General features: G+C 41.3%; 1 protein-coding gene across 1 annotated transcript in view; it reads right to left on the reverse strand.

Moving 5' to 3' along the window:
* The window catches only part of shisa9a (shisa family member 9a), a 316683-nt gene that overhangs the window by 281282 nt on the left and 14364 nt on the right, over positions 1–21037 (reverse strand). Inside the window, exon 2 of the mRNA XM_080206164.1 lies at positions 15795–15919. Coding sequence (XP_080062290.1) covers positions 15795–15919 — 125 coding nt within the window. The remainder of the gene's footprint in view (positions 1–15794; positions 15920–21037) is intronic.

A 21037-nucleotide genomic window follows, 5' to 3' on the forward strand; every position in this document is an offset into this window, starting at 1 on the left:
TTGTTTCTTGTCCTAAAAGACCAACAATAATTTTGTGCTCAACATAAATAACATAGAAAACTGCAAATGGCCAACTATGGGTTGGAAGTTGTGGACTGTACTTTGCTTCAACTTTTCTCTGCCATTTACATTGAACACAAATTATTGTCAGTCTTTCAGAACAACAAACAAAAGTAAATCATCAAGAATAGACTGCAATGGACAACTCAGCATCATAGTTGAGAGCATCCTTGAAGTAGATTGCACAGAAATCTGCAACTCCCAGCCAGAAATGTTCAAGAATTTACTATTTTTCAATCTAACACCAGGAAGTAAATCAGTGAACTTCAACTCAGCACTAATTTACATATAATATATATTTACAGATGATGTAAAATAATCCTGTTGATTTATAACTGATGTAAATTATATAACAGTTAGACATAGATTAGCAGCAATATTTTAATACATTTGCTTTCATAAATTTATACTCTCCTGTTGATTTAAAGATTTCAACTCATTTTTTAACAGACAGCAAATTAGTTACAGCTAACAGGTCAGGTCAGATTAGAATTATTAACTACTCTCCTGAACCATGTATAAATCAATCATTCTCCAAGCCATATTTAACTATGTTTACACAAGATAACGTAAAATATTTGCCACTTTTTTGAAATGACCCAAATCTGAATGTGTTCAAATGTCCAAATGTCTCTACTTTCTCAGAAGACAAAGAGAATTTGGCATGTCAGCGATGACTCTCACCAACTTTTACAGATGCGCCATAGAAAGCATTCTTTCTGGTTGTATAATGTCTTGGTATGGCTCCTGCTGTGCCCAAGATCACAAAGAATTACAAAAAGTCATGAACGTAGCCCAGTCCATCATGAAAACCAGTCTCCCATCCATTGACTCTGTCTATACTTCCCGCTGCCTCAGAAAAGCAGCCAGCATAATTAAGGACCCCACAGAGCACAGGCATTTTTTCTTCTACCTTCTTCTGTCAGGAAAAAATACAAAAGTCTGACGTCATGTACCAACCGACAGAAGAACAGCTTCTTCCCTGCTGCTTCACTAAGGAGAGGGGGTATGTTTTTGAGGATGAGAGTGTGATACAGGCTAAAAGGATGGAAGAGGTAGATGTTCTGAGGGAAGATGAATAAGCAATTTTGAAAAACCTGGGCGTCGATAAGTCCCCTGGGCCAGATGGGATATACCCTAGGAGTATTTTGGGAGGTAAGGGATGAGATTGTGGAGACTTTAGCTTTGATCTTTGGGTCCTTACTGTCCATGGGGATTGTGCCAGAGGACTGGAGAGTGGCGAATGTTGTTTCCCTCTTCAAGAAAGGAAATAGAAATGACCCTAGTAATTATAGGCCAGTTAGTCTTACTTCGGTGATCAGTAAGTTAATGGAAAGGGTCCTGAGAGATTTATGACCATTTGGAAAGATGCAGTTTAATCTAGGATAGTCAGCACAGTTTCATGAGGGTAAGTCCTGCCTCACAAATTTGATTGAATTCTTTGAGGAGGTGACTAAGTGTGTAGATGAAGGTAGAACAGTTGATGTCGTGTACATGGATTTTAGTAAGGCATTTGATACGGTTCCCCATGGTAGGCTCATGAAGAAAGTAAGGAGGTGTGGGATAGAAGGAAATTTAGCCAATTGGATAAGTAACTGGCTGTCTCATAGACCACAGACCACAACACCACACAACCCTGACACAGCAACCTCTGCAAGACATGCCAGATCATTGATATGGATGACATCATCTCATGCGAGAACACCAGGTACTCGGCACATACTCTTGCAACTCGGCCAACGTTGTCTGCCTAATACGCTGCAGGAAAGGATGTCCTGAAGCGTGGTACATTGGGGAGACCATGCAGACGCTATGACAATGGATGAATGAATACCACTTGACAATCACCAGACAAGACTGTTCTCTCCCTGTTGGGCAACACTTCAGCAGTCACGGGCATTCGGCCTCTGATCTTTGGGTAAACGTTCTCCAAGGCAGCCTTCATGACACATGACAGCTCAGAGTCGCTGAACAGAGACTGATAGCCAAGTTCCGTACACATGAGGATGGCCTCAACTGGGATCTTGGGTTCATGTCACACTATCTGTAGCCCCCATGGCTTGCCTGAACTTGCAACATCTCACTTACTGTCCTGTCTGGAGACAATACACAACTCTTTAACCTATGCTTAATGCTATCTCCACTCACATTATCTGCCCCTTTAAAACTTGAATAGCAGATTAGCTGTAAAGACTCGATTCTAATCAGTATTCTGTAAACTTTGTGTGCCTTTATATGCCCTGTTTCTGATCAGAACTTTCCACTCAGCTGACGAAGGAACAGCATTCCGAAAGCTTGTGGCGTTTACTATCAAATAAACCTGTTGGACTTTAACCTGGTGTTGTGAGACTTCTTACTGTGTCTCATAGAAGGGTGGTGGTGGAGGGAAAATTTTTAGACTTGAGGCCAGTTACCAGCAGTGTATTGCAGGGATCAGTGCTGGGCCCTCTGCTATTTGTGATTTTTATCAATGACTGAGAAGAGGGGGCTGAAGTAAATTTGCTGATGACACCAAGATTGGTGAAGTAGTGGATGACTTGGAGGGCTCTTGCAGGCTGCAAAGAGACATTGATAGGATGCAGAGCTGGTCAGAAAAGTGGCAGATGGAGTTTAACCCTGATAAGTGCGAGATTCATTTTGGTAGGACAAACTTGAATACGGATTACAGGGTCAATGACAGGGTTCTGAGGAATGTGGAGGAACAGAGAGAACTTGGGATTCATATCCACAGATCTCTAAAGATTGCCACTTAAGTGGATAGAGCCATGAAGAAAGCTTATAGTGTGTTAGCATTTATTAACAGGGAGTTTGAGTTTAAGAGCCATGGGGTTATGCTGCAACCATACCGGACTTTGGTGAGATTACATTTGGAATGTTGTGTGCAGTTCTGGTCAACTCACTATAAGAAGGATGGGGAAGTATTGCAGAGAGTGCAGAGGAGATTTACCAGGATGCTGCCTGGTTTGGAGGGTAGGTCTTATGAGGAAAAGTTGAGGCAGCTGCGCTCTTCTCTTTAGAGCAGAGGATGACACTTAATAGAGGTTTATAAGATGATGAGGGGGATAGATAGAGTGGATGTGCACAGCACAGACTATTTCCTCAGGTCGATTTAGCAGTTACTAGGGGGCATAACTATAAGGTTCATGGTGGAAGATATAGGAGGGATGTCCGAGGTAGATTCTTCACTCAGAGAGTGGCTGGGGTGTGGAATGCACTACCTGCTGTGATAGTGGAGTTGGACACTTTAGGAACTTTCCAGTTGTCATTGGATAGATACATGGATCACACCAGAATGATAGGGAGTGGGATAGCTTGATCTTGGGTTTAGACATAGCTTGGCACAACATCAAGGGCCGAAGGGCCTGTACTGTGCTGTACTGTTCTATGCCATCAGACTTTCGAATGGACCTACCTCGCATTGATCTTTCTCTACACCCAAGCTATGACTGTAACACTACATTCTGCACTCTCTCATCTCCTTCTCTATGAACGGTATGCTTTGTCTGTATAGTGCGCAAGAAACAATACTTTTCACTGTATGCTAATACATGTGACAATAATAAATTAAATCAAATCAAAATGTCCTTTGAGATGTCCAATGCACACATGGTTTTACAAATCTCAGCTAGCTGTGATACTTATGTGTAAATGAAATAAACAGTGCAGTAATAACTGACCTCATTTCATTTCTAGAACATCCAGAATTGACCGTTAAAAGAATAACAAAGGCATAAAAGAGACATTGAATTGCTAAAATGTACTCACTCTCATCAGGGGGCATTGCAGTGTTCACTCAGCTACATGTAAGCAGGAAATGTAACATTGTCCCCCCTCAGAGTTACAAAGTGAAAATAATTTTCTCCAAGAATGGGTTTTGTTAACAGCTTAAGAAAATACATTAAGTCAAGAAATTTAGCAACTTGTAGTAACATTATAAAAAATAACCATGGCTGGCCTCAGGCTTTCACTTTCAAAGGCAATCATGTCATTGCTCTGCGTTTTAAAACATGGACTGTGTCTCCTCCTTCACACGAAGGTTTATTTGGATGCACTTTACTGTACTCAGTTTCAGACTTTCTCTTCCCTGAGTTTGCCTGCAGGGCTCTAACTGGTGATCAGTCTTAATGTTAGGCTACAAAACCAATGTTGGTGAGGAATGCAGGACTTTCACACTTCACTACAATTATTGGGTTTTATTTTTAAGCTTCAACATTTCATTTTTCTAATGGCAATGGATGTCTAAAGTAACATTTCAGCAAAATCCAGATCTTTTGTGCAAAGTGATTTTCTGAAATTTTCCATTATACATTCTTCAGAACACAAACGGCTCCAGGTGTCTAATTGAGATTAACGTTTAATATCTAAAAGAGAATCATTGATTTGCATTTCTCATTTTACTGTTACGGAATTTACAGGAAATTACAGGAATCATATAGCAATACCCCTCCAAAGGGCCATTCCAAGGGCTATATTGGACATGCCTAGAATGGCTGTCGAAGGCAATGGATAGCCAGGAAAATTCCATCCATGGACATGGGTCTGGGTGGGACGCTCCATCGGAGAGTCGGTGTAGGCTCAAGGGGCCGAATGGCCTGCTTCTGCACTGTAGGTTTCTATGATTCTACCAACTTCTACCAACAGTTACCGGAATTTTACTGCCTCACCTGCCCCAGAATGGGGCGGCACAGTGACACAGTGGTTAGCACTGCTGCCTCACAACGCCAGGGACCCAGGTTCAATTCCCAGCTTGGGTCACTGTCTGTGTGAAATTTGCAAGTTCTCCTCGTGTCTGCGTGGGCTTCCTCCGGGTGCTCCTGAATGTAGTTTCCTCCCACATTCTGAAAGATGTGCTGGTTAAGTGGATTGATCCAAAAAGGTGCCAGACTGTGGCAACTAGGGGAATTTCACAGTAACTTCATTGCAGTGTTAATGTAAGCCTTACTTGTGACTGATAAATAAACTTTTACCTTACTTTTAGAATCAGGGCGGGCATGGCTCACAGAACGGCTTTCTCCATTGTCCTCAGGCGGGCAAGGTGACAAAATTCCAGCAAGTTTGTTCTGTATCAACATGTGATGACTTTAATCAGGCAATTGAGGTTGGTCTGCTTGAGTATGAACTCATAATTGATGGCCCAATCAGGGGGCCCAAAATCCTGTATTTAAACAGGAGTGTCAGTCTCTTTGCACTCCTGATGCAGGTAGCATACTGTGAGCATTCTATTTTGTGGTGAGATCTTGTAAATAAAGGAACTTTTGGTGATGGGACTTCCGCCTCCATGGATTTGTTACATAACGTTTCCACTAATAGCAGACAAGGCATTTCTAATTGCTTCATTGAGACACTCACCACAGAGATGGTTCGCTCAGTTCAAAGAGAAACTGAAGAAATACTTTCAATCATCTCTCTGCCTCCTTCAATTAAACATGAACCCATCAGCAATGACTTTGGGCCACATGGAGAAAGGTCTTACACATTTTGTGCGAAATTTTCCAATCATTGCTGCCAGAATGATCTTCCAGTCCTGACAAGGACGAACCCCTGCGCAGATTTCCCGATGGCTGGGTTGTGGGGGGGTGGGGGGGGTGAGCTTTAAAATACTTTGTTTCATTTTCATTTTGGATGCACCAGAATACATTCCTTAATTTTCTTTTTATCACAACTTCTTAAAACTAAAGGGAAGGCTAGTGGGATTAATCGCTAAACTATTAATACAGGAAGCTCAGCTAAATTCTGGGGACCGGGGTTCCAATCCCACCATGGCAGATGGTGGAATTTGAATTCAATAAAACAAATCTGGAGTTAAGAATCTACTGATGACCATGAAACCATTGTCAATTGTGGGAAAACACATCTGGTTCGCAAATGTCTTTTAAGGAAGGAATCTGCCTTCCTTACCCGGTCTGCCCTGCATGTGACTCCAGAGCCATAGCAATGTGGTTGACTCTCAACTGCCCTCGGACAAAACTAGGGATGGGCAATAAATGCTGGACAGCCAGCGACGCCCATGTCCCATGAATGAATAAAAAAACTAACTGCATTGATTTTAGATCCTCTGGAATGTCTCATCACAAAATAACTAACTTTCTTATTTTTCCTGCTAAATAGACATTTTCACATTTTCCCACATTATACTCTATTTTCCAAACCTTTACTCACTCACTTAACCTATTTACATCCATTTGTAGTCTCCTTATATCCTCTTTATATCTTACTTTCCTACCTAGCTTTGTGTCATCAGCAAAGTTAGCAACCATATCTTTGGTCCCTCCATCCAAGTCCTTTATATAAATTGTAAAAGGTTGAGGCTCCAGCACTGAACCTTGTGACACACCACTCATTACATCTTGTCAACCAGAAAAATCCCTGTTTATGCCTACCCTCTGTTTCCTGTTAGCTAGCCAGTGTTCTATTCATGCTAATATTTTGCCTCTATACCATGAGCTTTAAGATTTTCACAAAAACCTTTGATGTGACACCTTATCAAATACCTTCTGGAAAGTGTCGCAAATCCATCGCTTTCCCCTTATCCACAGCATCTGTTACTTATTTTAAGAACTCCAATAAAATAGTTAAACGTGTTGACTCTGTCTGATCACCTGGAATTTTTTTCTAAGTGCCTGTTATAACATCATTGATAATAGCTTCTAACATTTTCCCTACGATAGATGTTAAGTTAACTGGACTGTGGTTTCCTGCTTTCTGCCTCACTCGCTTTTTGAATGAAGTTACAGTCATTTTTTTTCCAATTGGAGCCTTCCCTGAATCAGGGGAGTTTTGGAAAATTGAAACCAATGCATCAACAATGTCACTAGCCACTTCTTTTAGCAACTTATGATGTAGCCCATCAGGACCCGAGAACTTGTCAGGCCACAACTCCAATAATTTGTTCAGTACCGCTTCTCTTGTGATTGTAATTTCAGAGTGCTATTGGAAAATCATCCCCACATAATGACTCTAATTAAGCAATTGAGGTGGGACTGTTAGACTATGAACTTCCTGATTAAGGTCAAATTGATGGGCCAATCAGGGGGCCTCTTGCTTTGTACTTAACCAAGAGTTAAGGGGGCAATTTTTTCATGCAGAGGGTGATGAATGTCTGGAACAAGCTGCCAAAGGTAGTAGTAGAAGTGGGTACAATTTTGTCTTTTAAAAAGTGTTTAGACAGTTACATGGGTAAGATGGCTATAGAGGAATATGGGCCAAATGCGAGCAATTGGGGCTAGCTTAGGGGTTAAAAAAGGGGTGGCATGGACAAGTTGGGCCGAAGGGCCTGTTTCCATGCTGTAAATCTCTTTGACTTTATGACTCTATCACTCCTTAGTGTACACTGCTCACTGAAAGCACTCTGTATGCTGTTGTTAGACTTGTGAATAAAGGGATTTTGGTGAAGGGACTTCTGCCTCTGAGGACTTATTACAATCTGTATAATCCACAAGTTTGCTTTACACTTCTTTCTACTATATTTGCTTCCTCATATTGGCCCAACCTGCTAGCTTTCTGTTCTGAAAACAATGCGAATAATCTTCAGTTCCACCACATACACAGTAATCTGGCAGAGTGAATCACTGGCATTGTAGATGGAGCAGCAATTTCATTCTAATCAAACAAAAAATTCAACAGGTTCTACAACGAGCAGACATCTGACCAAGTCAGACAACAGCCCCAATGAAAATAATTCCATTGACTCTTATTCTGACATCTTGGTCTAGTGACCATTTTATTATGCTTGTCAACATAGCTTTGATTCACTTCCACGGGATAAGATGGAATATAAAAGCATGTGACTCATACACTGTCTTTAATATTGTGATGATCTGCAATTGGACGCTCTCACCATGGACTGGGGCTCAGAAAGTGAAGATGATTTTCTAGCCACCTGGGATCCAGATCCTGCAAATTGTTCACGTTCCATTTCACATACAGGGTTCCTGCTCACAGAATTATCCCAAAAAAGTGCAAAGTACCTGTGCACTAAAGTAAGAAGCTATTTATTTTTCTCCACTTTCTTGTTACGTAACAGTTTTCTGAGTGACAGGCACCTTCTGACACCTCAACTAACTGCTCATTATTCATGAGTAAGCCCTGAGGGCGAGTGCTTGTAGATTATTTGACTGTGGGAGTCATTCCTGACCAATTGTGCATTAATGATTTGATTTTCTCATTCCAAGCCTTCTTCTGTTCTCATCCAAATCCACGCTGGCATATTTCCAAGACACATGACAAGTGGGAACTCTGCTCAGATACTCCTTCTATGACCAAAGGTATTGAGTTAAATTATGAACACCCTTCACTGACATTTGTACAATCCCAAACAAGATCGGGTAACTCACACGAGAGAGGAGATTGTGTCCAAAAGTATCCTAATGCAATTGTAATGTCATGTCCACAAAGCTATGAAGATAAAAATAAAGTGTCCATTTACCAATGAAAGTAAAGAAGATGGCAATATTAAATATTAACACTATTCTTTTATAAAAGAGACTCTTAAAATCAGGTGACTTCTGTTGTGCTTTCGGGACAGACAGAGACAATGGCCGGAATGTTACTGCCTCACCTGCCCTGGGATTAAGGCAGACGAGGCTCACAGAACAGAATTCTCCGTTGGCCTCGGACGGGATTTTACAAGCCTCACCCAAGCGAGGTGTAAAATAGTGACTAATATTCATGGAAAGCTATTTAAATATGCAAATGGCTTTCCCATTGATTGACCACACCTCTCCATTTCAATGGAAGAGCTCTAAAATGATATAGAGCCCCATGAAAATGGGATTTCAAATAAAGTAAGAAAGATGATGATAGCTGGAATGTTTAATGGGATATCAAACATTTCCCCACTGTGTTGGGTCAAATAGATTAGCCCCAAACCATTTGGTGGACAATTGAGTACATTGAAACTGTCATCACATGAGTGAAACTGGCTGAAGAGGGAACCAGTACCTCATTAATTCTCAAGGGAATCCGACAAGACAGTGAGGGACCAATACCTCAAAGGGAAAGATTACACTCAGCAAAAAGAGCCTGGTCTTAAAGAGACAGAAATCTCAGACAGTGAAAGGTGGCTCATTTGTTTTAACTAAAAGATTATGGGGCAAATTTTACCATTCTGCTCACCACAGGAATTGGAGCGGGTGAGGAGTGGACCATGGAAAGGTCCATTGACCTTGGAAAGGATTTTATGGTTTCGGAACAAGCGCATCCCCAAAATCCTGTCCTGTATGTCCTCACTGCAGAGACTTCAATTCCAACTGAATAGCCAGAAACTTCCAATCTCTGTTTGTCTTTTAAAGAACCAGGAGAGAATCCTTCAAGGCTGCAATGTTTTCAGCCATCATCTTAAGGACTGCAAACAAGCTACCTGTTTCTTGTTACTCTGTTAGTTATCTAAGTGTGTGTTACATCTCTGGTAATCATCTTCCCTTGTGTGTTTGTCTGTCTGTTTGGAGAGGGTAGATGCTTGTTACATTTATATTTCAGGTGTTGCAAAAATAAACATGATCTTTTCTTTTGATTTAAACATGCAAGGAAACTTGTTAGTGTCTTTTTTAACACTCAAAATGGTTACAACACTCCTCCTCATCAACACATCTTGTTGTGGTCAACTAAGAGATGCAGAAAGAGAGAGAAATACCCCATCCCTCTCTCCGTAAACCACTTAACCTCCACGGTTCATTTACTGTTGAATAAATTCACTCCAGCTACCGATCAGGAAAATTTATATTCATTGTTTAACTATATATATAAATGACCATCTTTTGAACACAGTTTTTATTCTCACGGATAATTTTTGAATTATGGTTAAAGTGAGAAAAGCATTAAAGTTCAGTTACAGGACTTAACTATTACTAGCCCTTTGATAAACTCTCATTAGCTTGATAAATGATAAAAAGAAGGCTGACTGTTGCTGACTACCTCAGTAACAACTCTGTCAGTGATCTAAAGAATGACAAAAGCTCCTGCTGTGCTTACAGTTTGACGTGTTATTGTCTTTGAAATAGAGCAGCCCTGATTGATTTGTCAGGCTGCAGGACCAATGACTAATATCAATAGGGTTGACAGGAAGCATGTCCTGGCAGAACCAACCTCTGCATTTCACTACTGTCAACCAGTGTGTAGAAAATGGTCATTAACATTTAGAATCATTTTCTGTGGTGAACAGTTCACATTAATGGAATTGAAAATGGTGTTTGATCTGTAGAGAGGGAAAAGGCAAGATGTTGGACTCAGTGGTCAAAAGCCGACAATTAAAATAAATAACAAGTGTCTATTATTCATTATTAACTGTAAGAAGTCTCACAACAGGTTAAATTCCAACAGATTTATTTGGAATCACAAGCTTTTGGAGCACTATTCCCTCATCTGGCTCGTGATTCCAAATAAACCCACTGGACTTTAAACTGGTGTTGTGAGACTTCTTACTGTGCCCACCCCAGTCCAATCCCGGCATCTCCACATTATGGCTACCATTTTTAACTAAACAAAGTTGGACTTACAGTACCCAGCTTAAAACATGCACATCTTTTAACACAAACCAGCCTGGGATCTCTGAAGATATATTTATCAACAACATTGCTCAATGAAGATAGAAATAAAGACTCAGATTCATCAGAAACACACACCTTTACCAATAGGCTGAAATGTACAAGGAAGCTATTTCCAATAATAAGTAGAAAATTACCCTTCCAACTCAATCATGCAATAAAAGAGTGCAATTATCACCACAATTATGCAGATTCCCTTACTAATTGGTAGAAGCAATAGATGCTTTTACCTGCCATTAGTTTAAGCACCAGACTAGCTAAACATTATTCTGCATAACAGCTAAAAGGCTGAGCACCACAACTAAGCACTTTCAAATGTGTTTCTTCCCTATTTATAGCAAGTCTTTAAGTACACCCTATTTCAGAAGTCAATTACTTGCAGGATTGTTTCAGATGGTAAGTACAGATGCTTTTCAGTTTGCAGACACTGATGCAACTGTTGCAATTCCATTCAGAGGAGGCACATGTAATTATCCCAAACAGAAGACAGGTTGTCAGTTGTTTATTAGCCTGCGAGGTACATCAGTTTAATAAATTAGCAGTTTACTGAGGCAAAAAAACACATAAAGGTCCAAAATACAGAAATATTCTTTTAAATCCTGTCCAAGCACTTTAGATCAATCCTGTGGAACTGGCACTGTTGAGTGTTCTGTCATCAAATGTAAATCGCAAGTTTCTAATTCTTCCTACAGATGCTGCAAATGGGATTCAGGTGTTACTGGCAATTGCTTACGATTTTAAAAAGAAATTACTAATGCCGTCACTGACAGGCTGGGCCCTTCAAAGGATTCAAGTCGGAAATACCTGCTCCAACTATCTGACTAACTCCAAGCCTCTCAGCAAGAAGACAGCTCTCTTTATATCCATACATGCTTATTTATTTCATATGCACAGAACTCCTACCCCCCTCCCCCACCAATGGTTAACTTTTAAATTTTAACAGAAATGTGCATGAATGTTTGCACTCTAAACTTTTAAGTCAGCAACTAAACATATTTTAAAAAGATATTCATGAGGGTCACACACTTTTGAATCCAGGTTTGACATTAAACTGGTGTTCTATTCCACGTAGTGATGAAAATCCTACCACCCTGAGGAAGATGCTGTTACCACGTTGCTCCAGAGTCAGTCAGGATTACTTCATAGTCATTCAATAGCAGACATTGCATAGAATCTGAGTAGAGACTTTTGGCCCAGTTGACGTATGTTTATGCTCCACATATACCTCCTCCCATTTCGCTTCATCTTAGCACATACATCCTTGCAGCACACTCCCTGCATAAATTTACCAAGCTTCTTCTTCTTCAATCTGTCCTTTATTTAAATTTGAGCAGAAGGAGTGATGACAATTGTGACAAAGATAGATTGCATTAAGTAGATGAGATCACATGATTTACTGCCTATGTTCTAACACCTCTTACTGCAGATTCCCCAAGTGATGGTCATTCTGAGGCTCTCCATGACATTTTGCCTCCAAATCAACCAAGGCCATGACCACAGGAATGTCCATGCCCAGGTATGTTGGATGACACAGCTCTTCTGGGCCATTGCTTGCTGCTGTCTTTAAGAATTAACCAAGTGAATTCCCAAGTTTCCCTGAAAGTTGTGATAGTCACTTGGTAAATATGTGCCCACATGGTATCCAGGCTGATATTACGCTACTTCAAATAACTTTGAGATACAAAAGTGGTGTGCAACTGTAATCACCGCAATCTCTGATGACCAAACTGGCAGAGTCATCATACAATAGCTGGCACGGATTCCCTGTTGCCTCTTTGGTAAAGTACACTTACCTCACACAGTGCTCTTCACGAAAGGTCTTTGTAGGATATATGCGGCAAACCTACTCAACTTCTCAAACATCCTCCTAATGTACAAAGAATCTTCCATATTAACACAAAGACTCGCTAGATGTTGTTTTAATGCCATCGTCTTTAGGGATTCTCCTGAGCTCTTCACATGCGCCCATCATGGAAATGGACAGCTTGTGAGTGCCTTGCTGTAATAAATGATGAACCATGTAAAAGCAGTATGTACAGCAGCTGAAAAGGACCACAATGAGGCACATGCTTCTGTCAGAGTCTGTCACCGAAGGGACTTTTGGGATCTTAAAAAGGTGCTTTTCCTGCCTTGATCGGCCCGGAAGGTCACTGCAGGAAGCTCACTCTCCCATATAGTTGTAGCCTGCTGTGCCCGGAAGACCAAAAACTATCTTTCCCAAGCCCAGTCATTTGTTGGCAAAAGTTGTTCATTCAAACTCAACAGATCTTCTCTTCCTATTATCTTTATTATAGCAAGGCAGACACAAGCCGTCTGTCTCACGATGGGTGCGTGTGAAGAGCTCACGGAAAGTAGAATTCCGAAAGATAAATGCATCAAAAAAACATCTAACAAGTTCTTGTGTTGATGTGGAAGATCCTTTGCACAATGTCTCAGCTAATCAAGACATTAAGCGGGTAGTTGCCCTTTCTGTTTGAGAAAGGGTGGTCTTTATGTACGTTAGTCCTAGTTACCCTGGTACATTGTGAGCATGACCTCTGGGATTACAGGCTGCCAATGAGCTTGATAAGCTTGATGGAATCTTGATGAAAGCCAAAGGCAGCGCTGGTTATTCATAAGAACATAAGAAATAGGAGCAGGAATAGGCCATCTAGCCCCTCGAGCCTGCTCCGCCATTCAATAAGATCATGGCTGATCTGACAGTGGATCAGTTCCACTTACCCGCCTGCTCCCCATAACCCTTAATTCCCTTATTGGTTAAAAATCTATCTATCTGTGACTTAAACACATTTAATGAGGTAGCCTCTACTGCTTCAATGGGTAGAGAATTCCAAAGATTCATTAATCTCTGGGAGGAGTTCCTCCTCGACTCTGTTCTAAATTGACTCCCCCTTATTTTGAGGCTGTGCCCCCTAGTTCTTGTTTCCATTCTAAGTGGAAATAACCTCGGTTCCTCTACCCTGTCTAGCCTCTTCATTATCTTATATGTCTCTATAAGATCTCCCCTCAACCTTCCATACTCCAATGAGTACTCCAATGAATACCAGTATACTCAATCTCTCCTCATAAGCTAACCCCCTCAGCTCCAGAATCAACCTGGTGAACTTTCTCTGTATCCCCTCCAAAGCCAATATATCCTTTCTTAAATAAGGGGACCAAAACTGCACACAGTACTCCAGGTGCGGCCTAGCCAGTACCCGGTACTGATCTCCCTGCCTTTATACTCCATCCCTCTCACGATAAAGGCCAACATTCCATTTGCCTTCTTGATCACCTGCTGCACCTGCAAACTGAGTTTTTGTGATTCATGCACAAGGACCCCCAGGTCCCTCTGCAGAGCAGCATGTTGTAATTTTTCACCATTTTACTATTATTCCTTCCGAAGTGGGTAACCTCACACCTACCAACGTTATACTCCATCAGTCAAATCCTTGTCCACTCACTTAGCCTATCCAAATCTCTCTGCAGACTTTCTGTGTCCTCCATGTAAATTTCCCACTCATCTTTGTGTCATCCACAAACTTTGTTACCCTACACTCAGTCCCCTCCTCCAGATTGTCTATGTATATGGTAAACAGTTGAGGCTCTAGCACCAATCCCTGCAGCACGCCACTAGTCACTGATTGCCAACAGGAAAAGCACCCATTTATTTCAACTCTCTGCTTTCTGTTAGATAGCCAATCCTCAATCCACGCTAACACTTTACCCCCTACTCCATGTACCTTTATCTTATGCAGCAACCTTTTGTGAGGCACCTTATCAAATGCCTTTTGGACATCTAAAAACACCACATCCACTGGTTCCCCTCTGTCAACTGCACTCGTTATATTTTCATAAAATTCCAGTAAATTCGTCAAACATGACTTTCCCTTCATGAATCCATGCTGCGTCTGCTTGATTGAACCATTCTGTTCTAGGCGTCCTGCTGTTTCTTCCTTAATGATAGATTCCAGCATTTTCCCAACTACGGATGTTAAGCTGACCGGCCTGTAGTTACCTGCTTTTTGTCTGCTACCTTTTTTAAACAGCTGCATCATTTTGGAATGGGATGATTCTGGAAATGTCAATTGTCTTTATCTTCAAACCCAAGCAAATCAGGTTATTGTGTGCCATAGGGAAACCAAAAACAAGTACAGTCGAAGCTGTGTGTTTATTGGCAGTCAGTGGTTTTAGTGCTTTCCCTCAAGAGCAGTTGATTTTCCATTTCCCAAAAGAGTAGTACTGCATTCCTTTCAAATTGCACAAAAGGGACGGCAAAAAACTCACAACAGCAATTTATGCTGAAAGAACATTTTAGTGATAATTCTAGATTGCCCTTATGGGGACCAGACTCTATTAAAACCCACATATGCAAAAATCAGACTTAATAGATCCATTTTAATGGATTAATACAGACACAAAACATTTAATTTGTTGATGACAAAGCATATACATATCATCAGATCAGAGTTTATATTTTACCTTGTAATTTCTCTTTTTACACTCCCTTTTATACATACATCATGCACACAGGGATGTGCATGAGAATACACTCACTAAAAGTGGGGAATGAATTAAACAGTCCATACTTCCTGACCTATGATATATTCACATAGGAAGGTCACCAAGGAATTAATAGGGAAGTATGTGAACCATATAAGGCAAGTTAGTCAAATAAATTTAACCAGAATTTATTTTAGGAATTACTGATCTAAATTTATCAGATTGGCATCTTCATCAATCCATTTTTCTTTCCTAATTCGTTGCCCCTTCCGCAGAGCCCACTTCTTTTCCTTCCACCCCAATCCAAGCTGGAATGTGAGTGCTGAGTTTGATTCAGAGCAGAATCCTAATTCACTTGGTCTGAGAATGAGTAGTGAGACTATCAAGATTTCCAGAAACCGGAGAACCTGAGTCACTACTCAGTCAGCTTACGACCTGCCTGGCTGAATCTTAGATTTTGATAGCAAACGTTATGCAAATCAGAATTGGACAACTTTAGAAAAAAAACTATTAAATTATGGATTATATCCTTTACCAAAGGACTGCATTTGTAACTGAGAAATCTCCATGGACTTGACAATAAGCCAAGTGTTAATTATTATTTTTAAAGTATGTCTCAGGAAAGCCATAGCGACAAAAAGACGATACAATAACGCCACAATTCATTTAGTTCCACTGCCCCATACAAGCCTGTCCAATTGTACCACTTACCAAAGTTGTTCCTTGAGGTTGTGGGCTGCATGTTTTCATGTTGCACATGAATGGCGACCTTCCCATCTCTCTCCACGTGATTGCTGGTGGACTGACCCTGTTGTTTCAGAACATCAGTCAGAGCTCTGGAAAGAGAGAAGGTTTTTCAGAAATAACCAAAGCCTTTCATTTTCCATGCTGCTCTGTGAATGAAGCACTCTCTGGTTACTTTGCATTTATAACGTCAGTGCAGTGCAATTTACATTGTTGTTGGAGTTATTGCAGAATAATCCTACTCCAATGAGAACATAAGAACATAAGAAATAGGAGCAGGAGTAGGCCATCTAGCCCCTCGAGCCTGCCCCGCCATTCAATAAGATCATGGCTGATCTGTCGTGGCTCAGTTCCACATTCCCGCCCTCTCCCCATAACCCTTAATCCCCTCTCTTATCAAAAACCCATCAACCCGCGTCTTAAAAATATTTAGCGAGGCAGCCTCCACCACTTCAACGGGCAGAGAATTCCAGAGATTCACCACCCTTTGAGTGAAGAAGTTCCTCCTCAACTCCGTTCTAAACCGCCCCCCCTTTATCTTGAGGCTGTGCCCCCTAATCCTACTGTCTTTTTTGAGCGGGAAGAGTCTCTCCACCTCTATCCTATCCATCCCATTCATCATCTTATACGTCTCAACCGAAATGCCCAGTGCACTTAACATAGTGCAGGTGGAGACTTTGCAATTGACTTTGTTGGAAATGTAAATGATTAGTGACTTTTTCCCTGCTTTAACCAAAGAATCACTCAATTTAAACATGGATTGTTTAAGCGCTGGGGACTATACTTAAAACCATTATAAAAGGACGTTGTATGTTGCCAGGTTACCTGCAGTCACATTTGTTGTCAGTATGTAAAGGAATAAAGCAAATTACCGATCCATTGATTGCTCAAGTGAACAATTTCATCTTGTTTTCCGTGATCACCTGGCAGCAACATGAGGGGGCTATGCAATTTTTTTGAATGGCGAGAATTCTGAAGACGCTTGCACCATGTGGTCTTACACTCTGTGTTGCACAAAAGCCACAAGCTACATGAATCAGAAAGACTTCCTCTTGCTTGATGTTCAACTCATTTGCAATTGTCAATGCTGAATTACACAAACCAATGGGCGCTTCACAGAGCTCATCGCAAAACTTTCACTTATGGTGATCCATGGTTCCATAAATAATCAAACCAAAAAATCAATGTCAAGAGTGACTCCCGCATGGTCAAAGCTTAAAGGTTTCAGGATATCAATATAATGATGCTTTGACAAATCTGAAATGCATTCTGACTAGGGTATCAAGGGTTGTGGCAGCATGATTCAAAACTCTGCCCAGCTATAAATGTATGGCCATAGGGTACAAAGAGAGGAAAGGCCCCACACACCGGAGGAGTCAGTCTAAATCAGTAATCCAGTGATCTGAACAAATGATCCATTGACATGAGTTCAAATCCCATCATGGCAGCTAAATTCAATTAAATCAAACCTGGTGGCCATGAAACTACCAGATTGTTTTATAAACTAATATACATTTACTACGGCCCTTTATGGAAGGAATGCAACCATCCTTACCCGGGCTGGCCTATATAGAGCGATAGAATTTCTACAGTGCAGAAAGAGGCCATCCAGCCCATTGAGTCTGCACCAACTCTCCGAGTGTGATACTAGACCCACAGCGCTGTCTCTTTACAGCCCTAATAAGCCATTCAATTGTGCTCAAGGAGAAGGCACAATGCCATTTTCTCAAGGGCAGTTAAGGGTGGCCAATAAATGCTGGCCTTGCCAGCAAAGCCTTCATCTCATGAACAAATAAATAAAGAGGCTGGAACAAAACTCTCATACGCAAGGCCATCTCTTAACTTTGAGATATGCTGGATACATAACTGTGCCATCTGCAATATCCCATTTCCTCTGGCACTCTGGCATCACATCCTCAGCTATGTGTCTGGATACTTTCTAACTGGCTGTTTAAAGACAGAATATGACTCATGTTCATGACAGTGCCTATAACCCACCAGACAGGAGTTCATTGGACGTTCAAGGCAAATTTACAGCAGTTTTCCTGACATTGATTGGAGGGAAGAACATTCGAATACAACTTTAAGGGCTGCAGTTGGTGAAGTGGCAATAAGCCCTCAAATTTGAGGAACACAGGAAAGAGAAGCCGTAATGAAAGGGAGGATAGTGGGTATCTTACAGTTGTAAGAGAATCCAGATTTTCTAACTAATCTGTGGACACATCATTGACAAAGACCATAGCAAAGAAAGATCAGCTACTTGACAATGGCACAGTTGCAGAGTGGTTAGCAGTGCTGCCTCACAGCACCAGGGACCTGGGTTCGATTCCCAGCTTGGTTCACTGTCTATGTGGAGTTTGTATATTCTCCCTATGTCTGCATGGGTTTCCTCCAAGTGTTCTGGTTTTCTTCCACAGTTCAAAGGGGCAAAATTGTTCCTTAGTGTCAGGGGTCTAGCTGGGGTAAATATGGGAATAAGGCCTGGGTGGGATTGTGGTTGGTGCAGACTTGATGGGCCGAATGGCCTCCTTCTGCACTGTAGGATTCTATAAAGCAAACTGACATCACAGAACGGGAATTCATGTGAATGGCTCAAGCAATATGCAGGGAGATGGTACAGACAGTCCTTGGAAATTAATGCCACCTTGACCTTCCCAGAACAATGGCACAAAAGGGTATAATGATCTCACAGAGTGACTGCTAAAGTACACATGAGGAGGAAGTTCTTCAACTCCTTCACAGACACAGTGCAGAGAAAATGGGAATTAACAAGTTGAATGTGAGCTGCCAGGGAAAAGCTGGTAACCTTGTGTATAGGGGCCACTTTAAGATTCTAATAATTAGAGAGGATGGCTCTTATGTGAGGACAGTAGAGACAGATTACTCTCCTGTACTGGAAGATCACATTTCAGGATTCCTTACATTCCATCAAAAGAATTTGTTAAAAGTGTTACATTTCAGGGACATTTTCATAGAATTGTAGAATGATTACAGCATAGGAGGCCATTCAACCCATCGAGTACCGCTGGTTCTCTGCAAGAGCAATTTAGCTGGTCCCACTTTCCTGCCCTTTCCCCATTATCCTGCAGTTTGTTTTCATCGACAAGTAATTATCCAGTTCCTTTCTGAACAACCCAATTGGATCTTCCTCCACCATCCTCTCAAAGTACATCCCAGAACCCAACTGCCTACTGATTAAAAAGTTTTCTCATGTCACTTCTGACAAAGAACTGAACACCTTGAATCTATTTTCTTTAGTTCTTGACCCCTCTGCCAATGGGAGTTTCTCTCTAATTACAGAGTCCAGACCCCTCGTTATTTTGAACGCCTCTATCAAATCTCTCCTGAACCTCTCCACTCTGACTTGTACTCCAGCTTCTTCAACATACTCATATCAATGACGTTCCTCATCCTTGGAACTATTTTTGTCATTGCCAGAAGCTTTTTCCCAGGGTGGAAGAGTCGATTGCTAGGGGACATAGGTTTAAGGTGCAAGGGGCAAGTTTTAAAGGAGATGTATGAGGCAGATTTTTTACATAGAGAGTGGTGGGTGCCTGGAACTCGTTGCTGGGGGTGGTAGTGGAAGCGGATACGGTAGTGACTTTTAAGGGGCGTCTTGACAAGTACATTAATGAGATGGGAATAGAGGGATACGGTCCCCGGAAGTGTAGGGAATTTTATTAAGATGGGCAGCATGGTCGGTGCAGGCTTGGAGGGCTGAAGGACCTGTTCCTGTGCTGTAATTTTCTTTGTTCTTTGTTCATTGCGCCTTTTACAATACCTGAAGTATGGTGCTCAGCATTGGGCACAATACTCTAGTCGAGGCAGAACGAGTGTTTTTTTTAAACGTTCACCATAGTTGCCTTGCTTGTGTGTTCTATGCCCCTATTTCCAAAGCTCAGAACCCCATATGCCCTTTTAATTCTCTCTGAACCTGCCTTTTTTGCACAGTTATCCTCAGCAGTCTCTATTCCAGCACCCACTTTTAGAATTGTATCCTTCATTTTATATTGTCTCTCCTCAATCTTCTTCCTGTCAAAATATATCACTTCACACTATTCTGCCTTAAATTGCATCTGCCACATGTCCCCCCATTTCCACCCACCTGCCTATGTTCCCTTGAAGTCTATCATTATCCTTCTCACAGTTCACAAAATTTCAACGTTTTCTGTCACCTACAGATTTTGAAATCATGTCCTGTTCAATCAAGTCGGGGCCATTTATATCGAGGAACAGTGATCCTCACACTAATCCCTGAGGGACACCACTGTATACCTTACTTCTATCTGATAAATAACTCTTCACCACAACTCCCTGTTTCTATCATTCAGTCAACTTTGTACCCATGCTGCCACTGTATTTTTTTTTATTCCATGAGTTTCAACTTTGCTAACAAGCCTAATATGTGGCACTTCCTGAAGCACCTTCTGAAAATCCACATGCACTACATCAACCGTGTTACCTTCATCAACCCTCTTACAACCTTGTCAAAAAAGGCTCAATCAAGTTAGTTAAACATAACTTGCCTTTTTAACAACTACCTGTTGGTTTTCTTTAATTAATCCACCCCTATTCAGGTGATATTAATTTTGTCTCAGGTTAAAATTTCTAAAAGCTTCCCCACCACAGAGATTAAACCGGCTTATAGGAGCTGGCTTGTCTTTAGCCTTTTTTAGAACAAGGGTGTAACATTTGCAATTCACTAGTCTTTTGGCAGCATCCCCACTTGTAAAGAGAATTAAAAGTTTACAGCCAGTATTTCTGCAATTTCCACCCTTCCACCGTGGAGCATTCTTCATTTCCTCTGACCTAGTCTAGGTGATTTACCAACTGTGAGGCAGCTTTTCTATTACATCCCCTGGAAATCGTTAGCCTATCCAGTATCTCACTAAACTCATCCTTCACGATGACTTTGGTGGTATCTTCCTATAAGGACAGGGGCTAAGTTCTTATTTATTACAAAGATAAAAGAAAATTATTGTGGATGCTGGAATCTGAAACAAAAAGAGAAAATGCTGTAAAAACTAGCAAGTCTGAAAGCATCTGTGGAGAGAGAACAGAGCCAACATTTTGTGTTTAGATGACTCTTCATCAGAGCTTATTAGCTGCCTCAGCCATGCCCTCTGCCTCCAAATATACATCAACTTTTATGTCCCTAGACAGCACCACAGCACTACAGAGGCAGCACAGTGGCACAGTGGTTAGCACCA

Source organism: Carcharhinus amblyrhynchos, chromosome 18 (assembly GCF_965287045.1).
Source record: "Carcharhinus amblyrhynchos chromosome 18, sCarAmb.v2.hapA, whole genome shotgun sequence".
Classification (NCBI taxonomy): domain Eukaryota; kingdom Metazoa; phylum Chordata; class Chondrichthyes; order Carcharhiniformes; family Carcharhinidae; genus Carcharhinus; species Carcharhinus amblyrhynchos.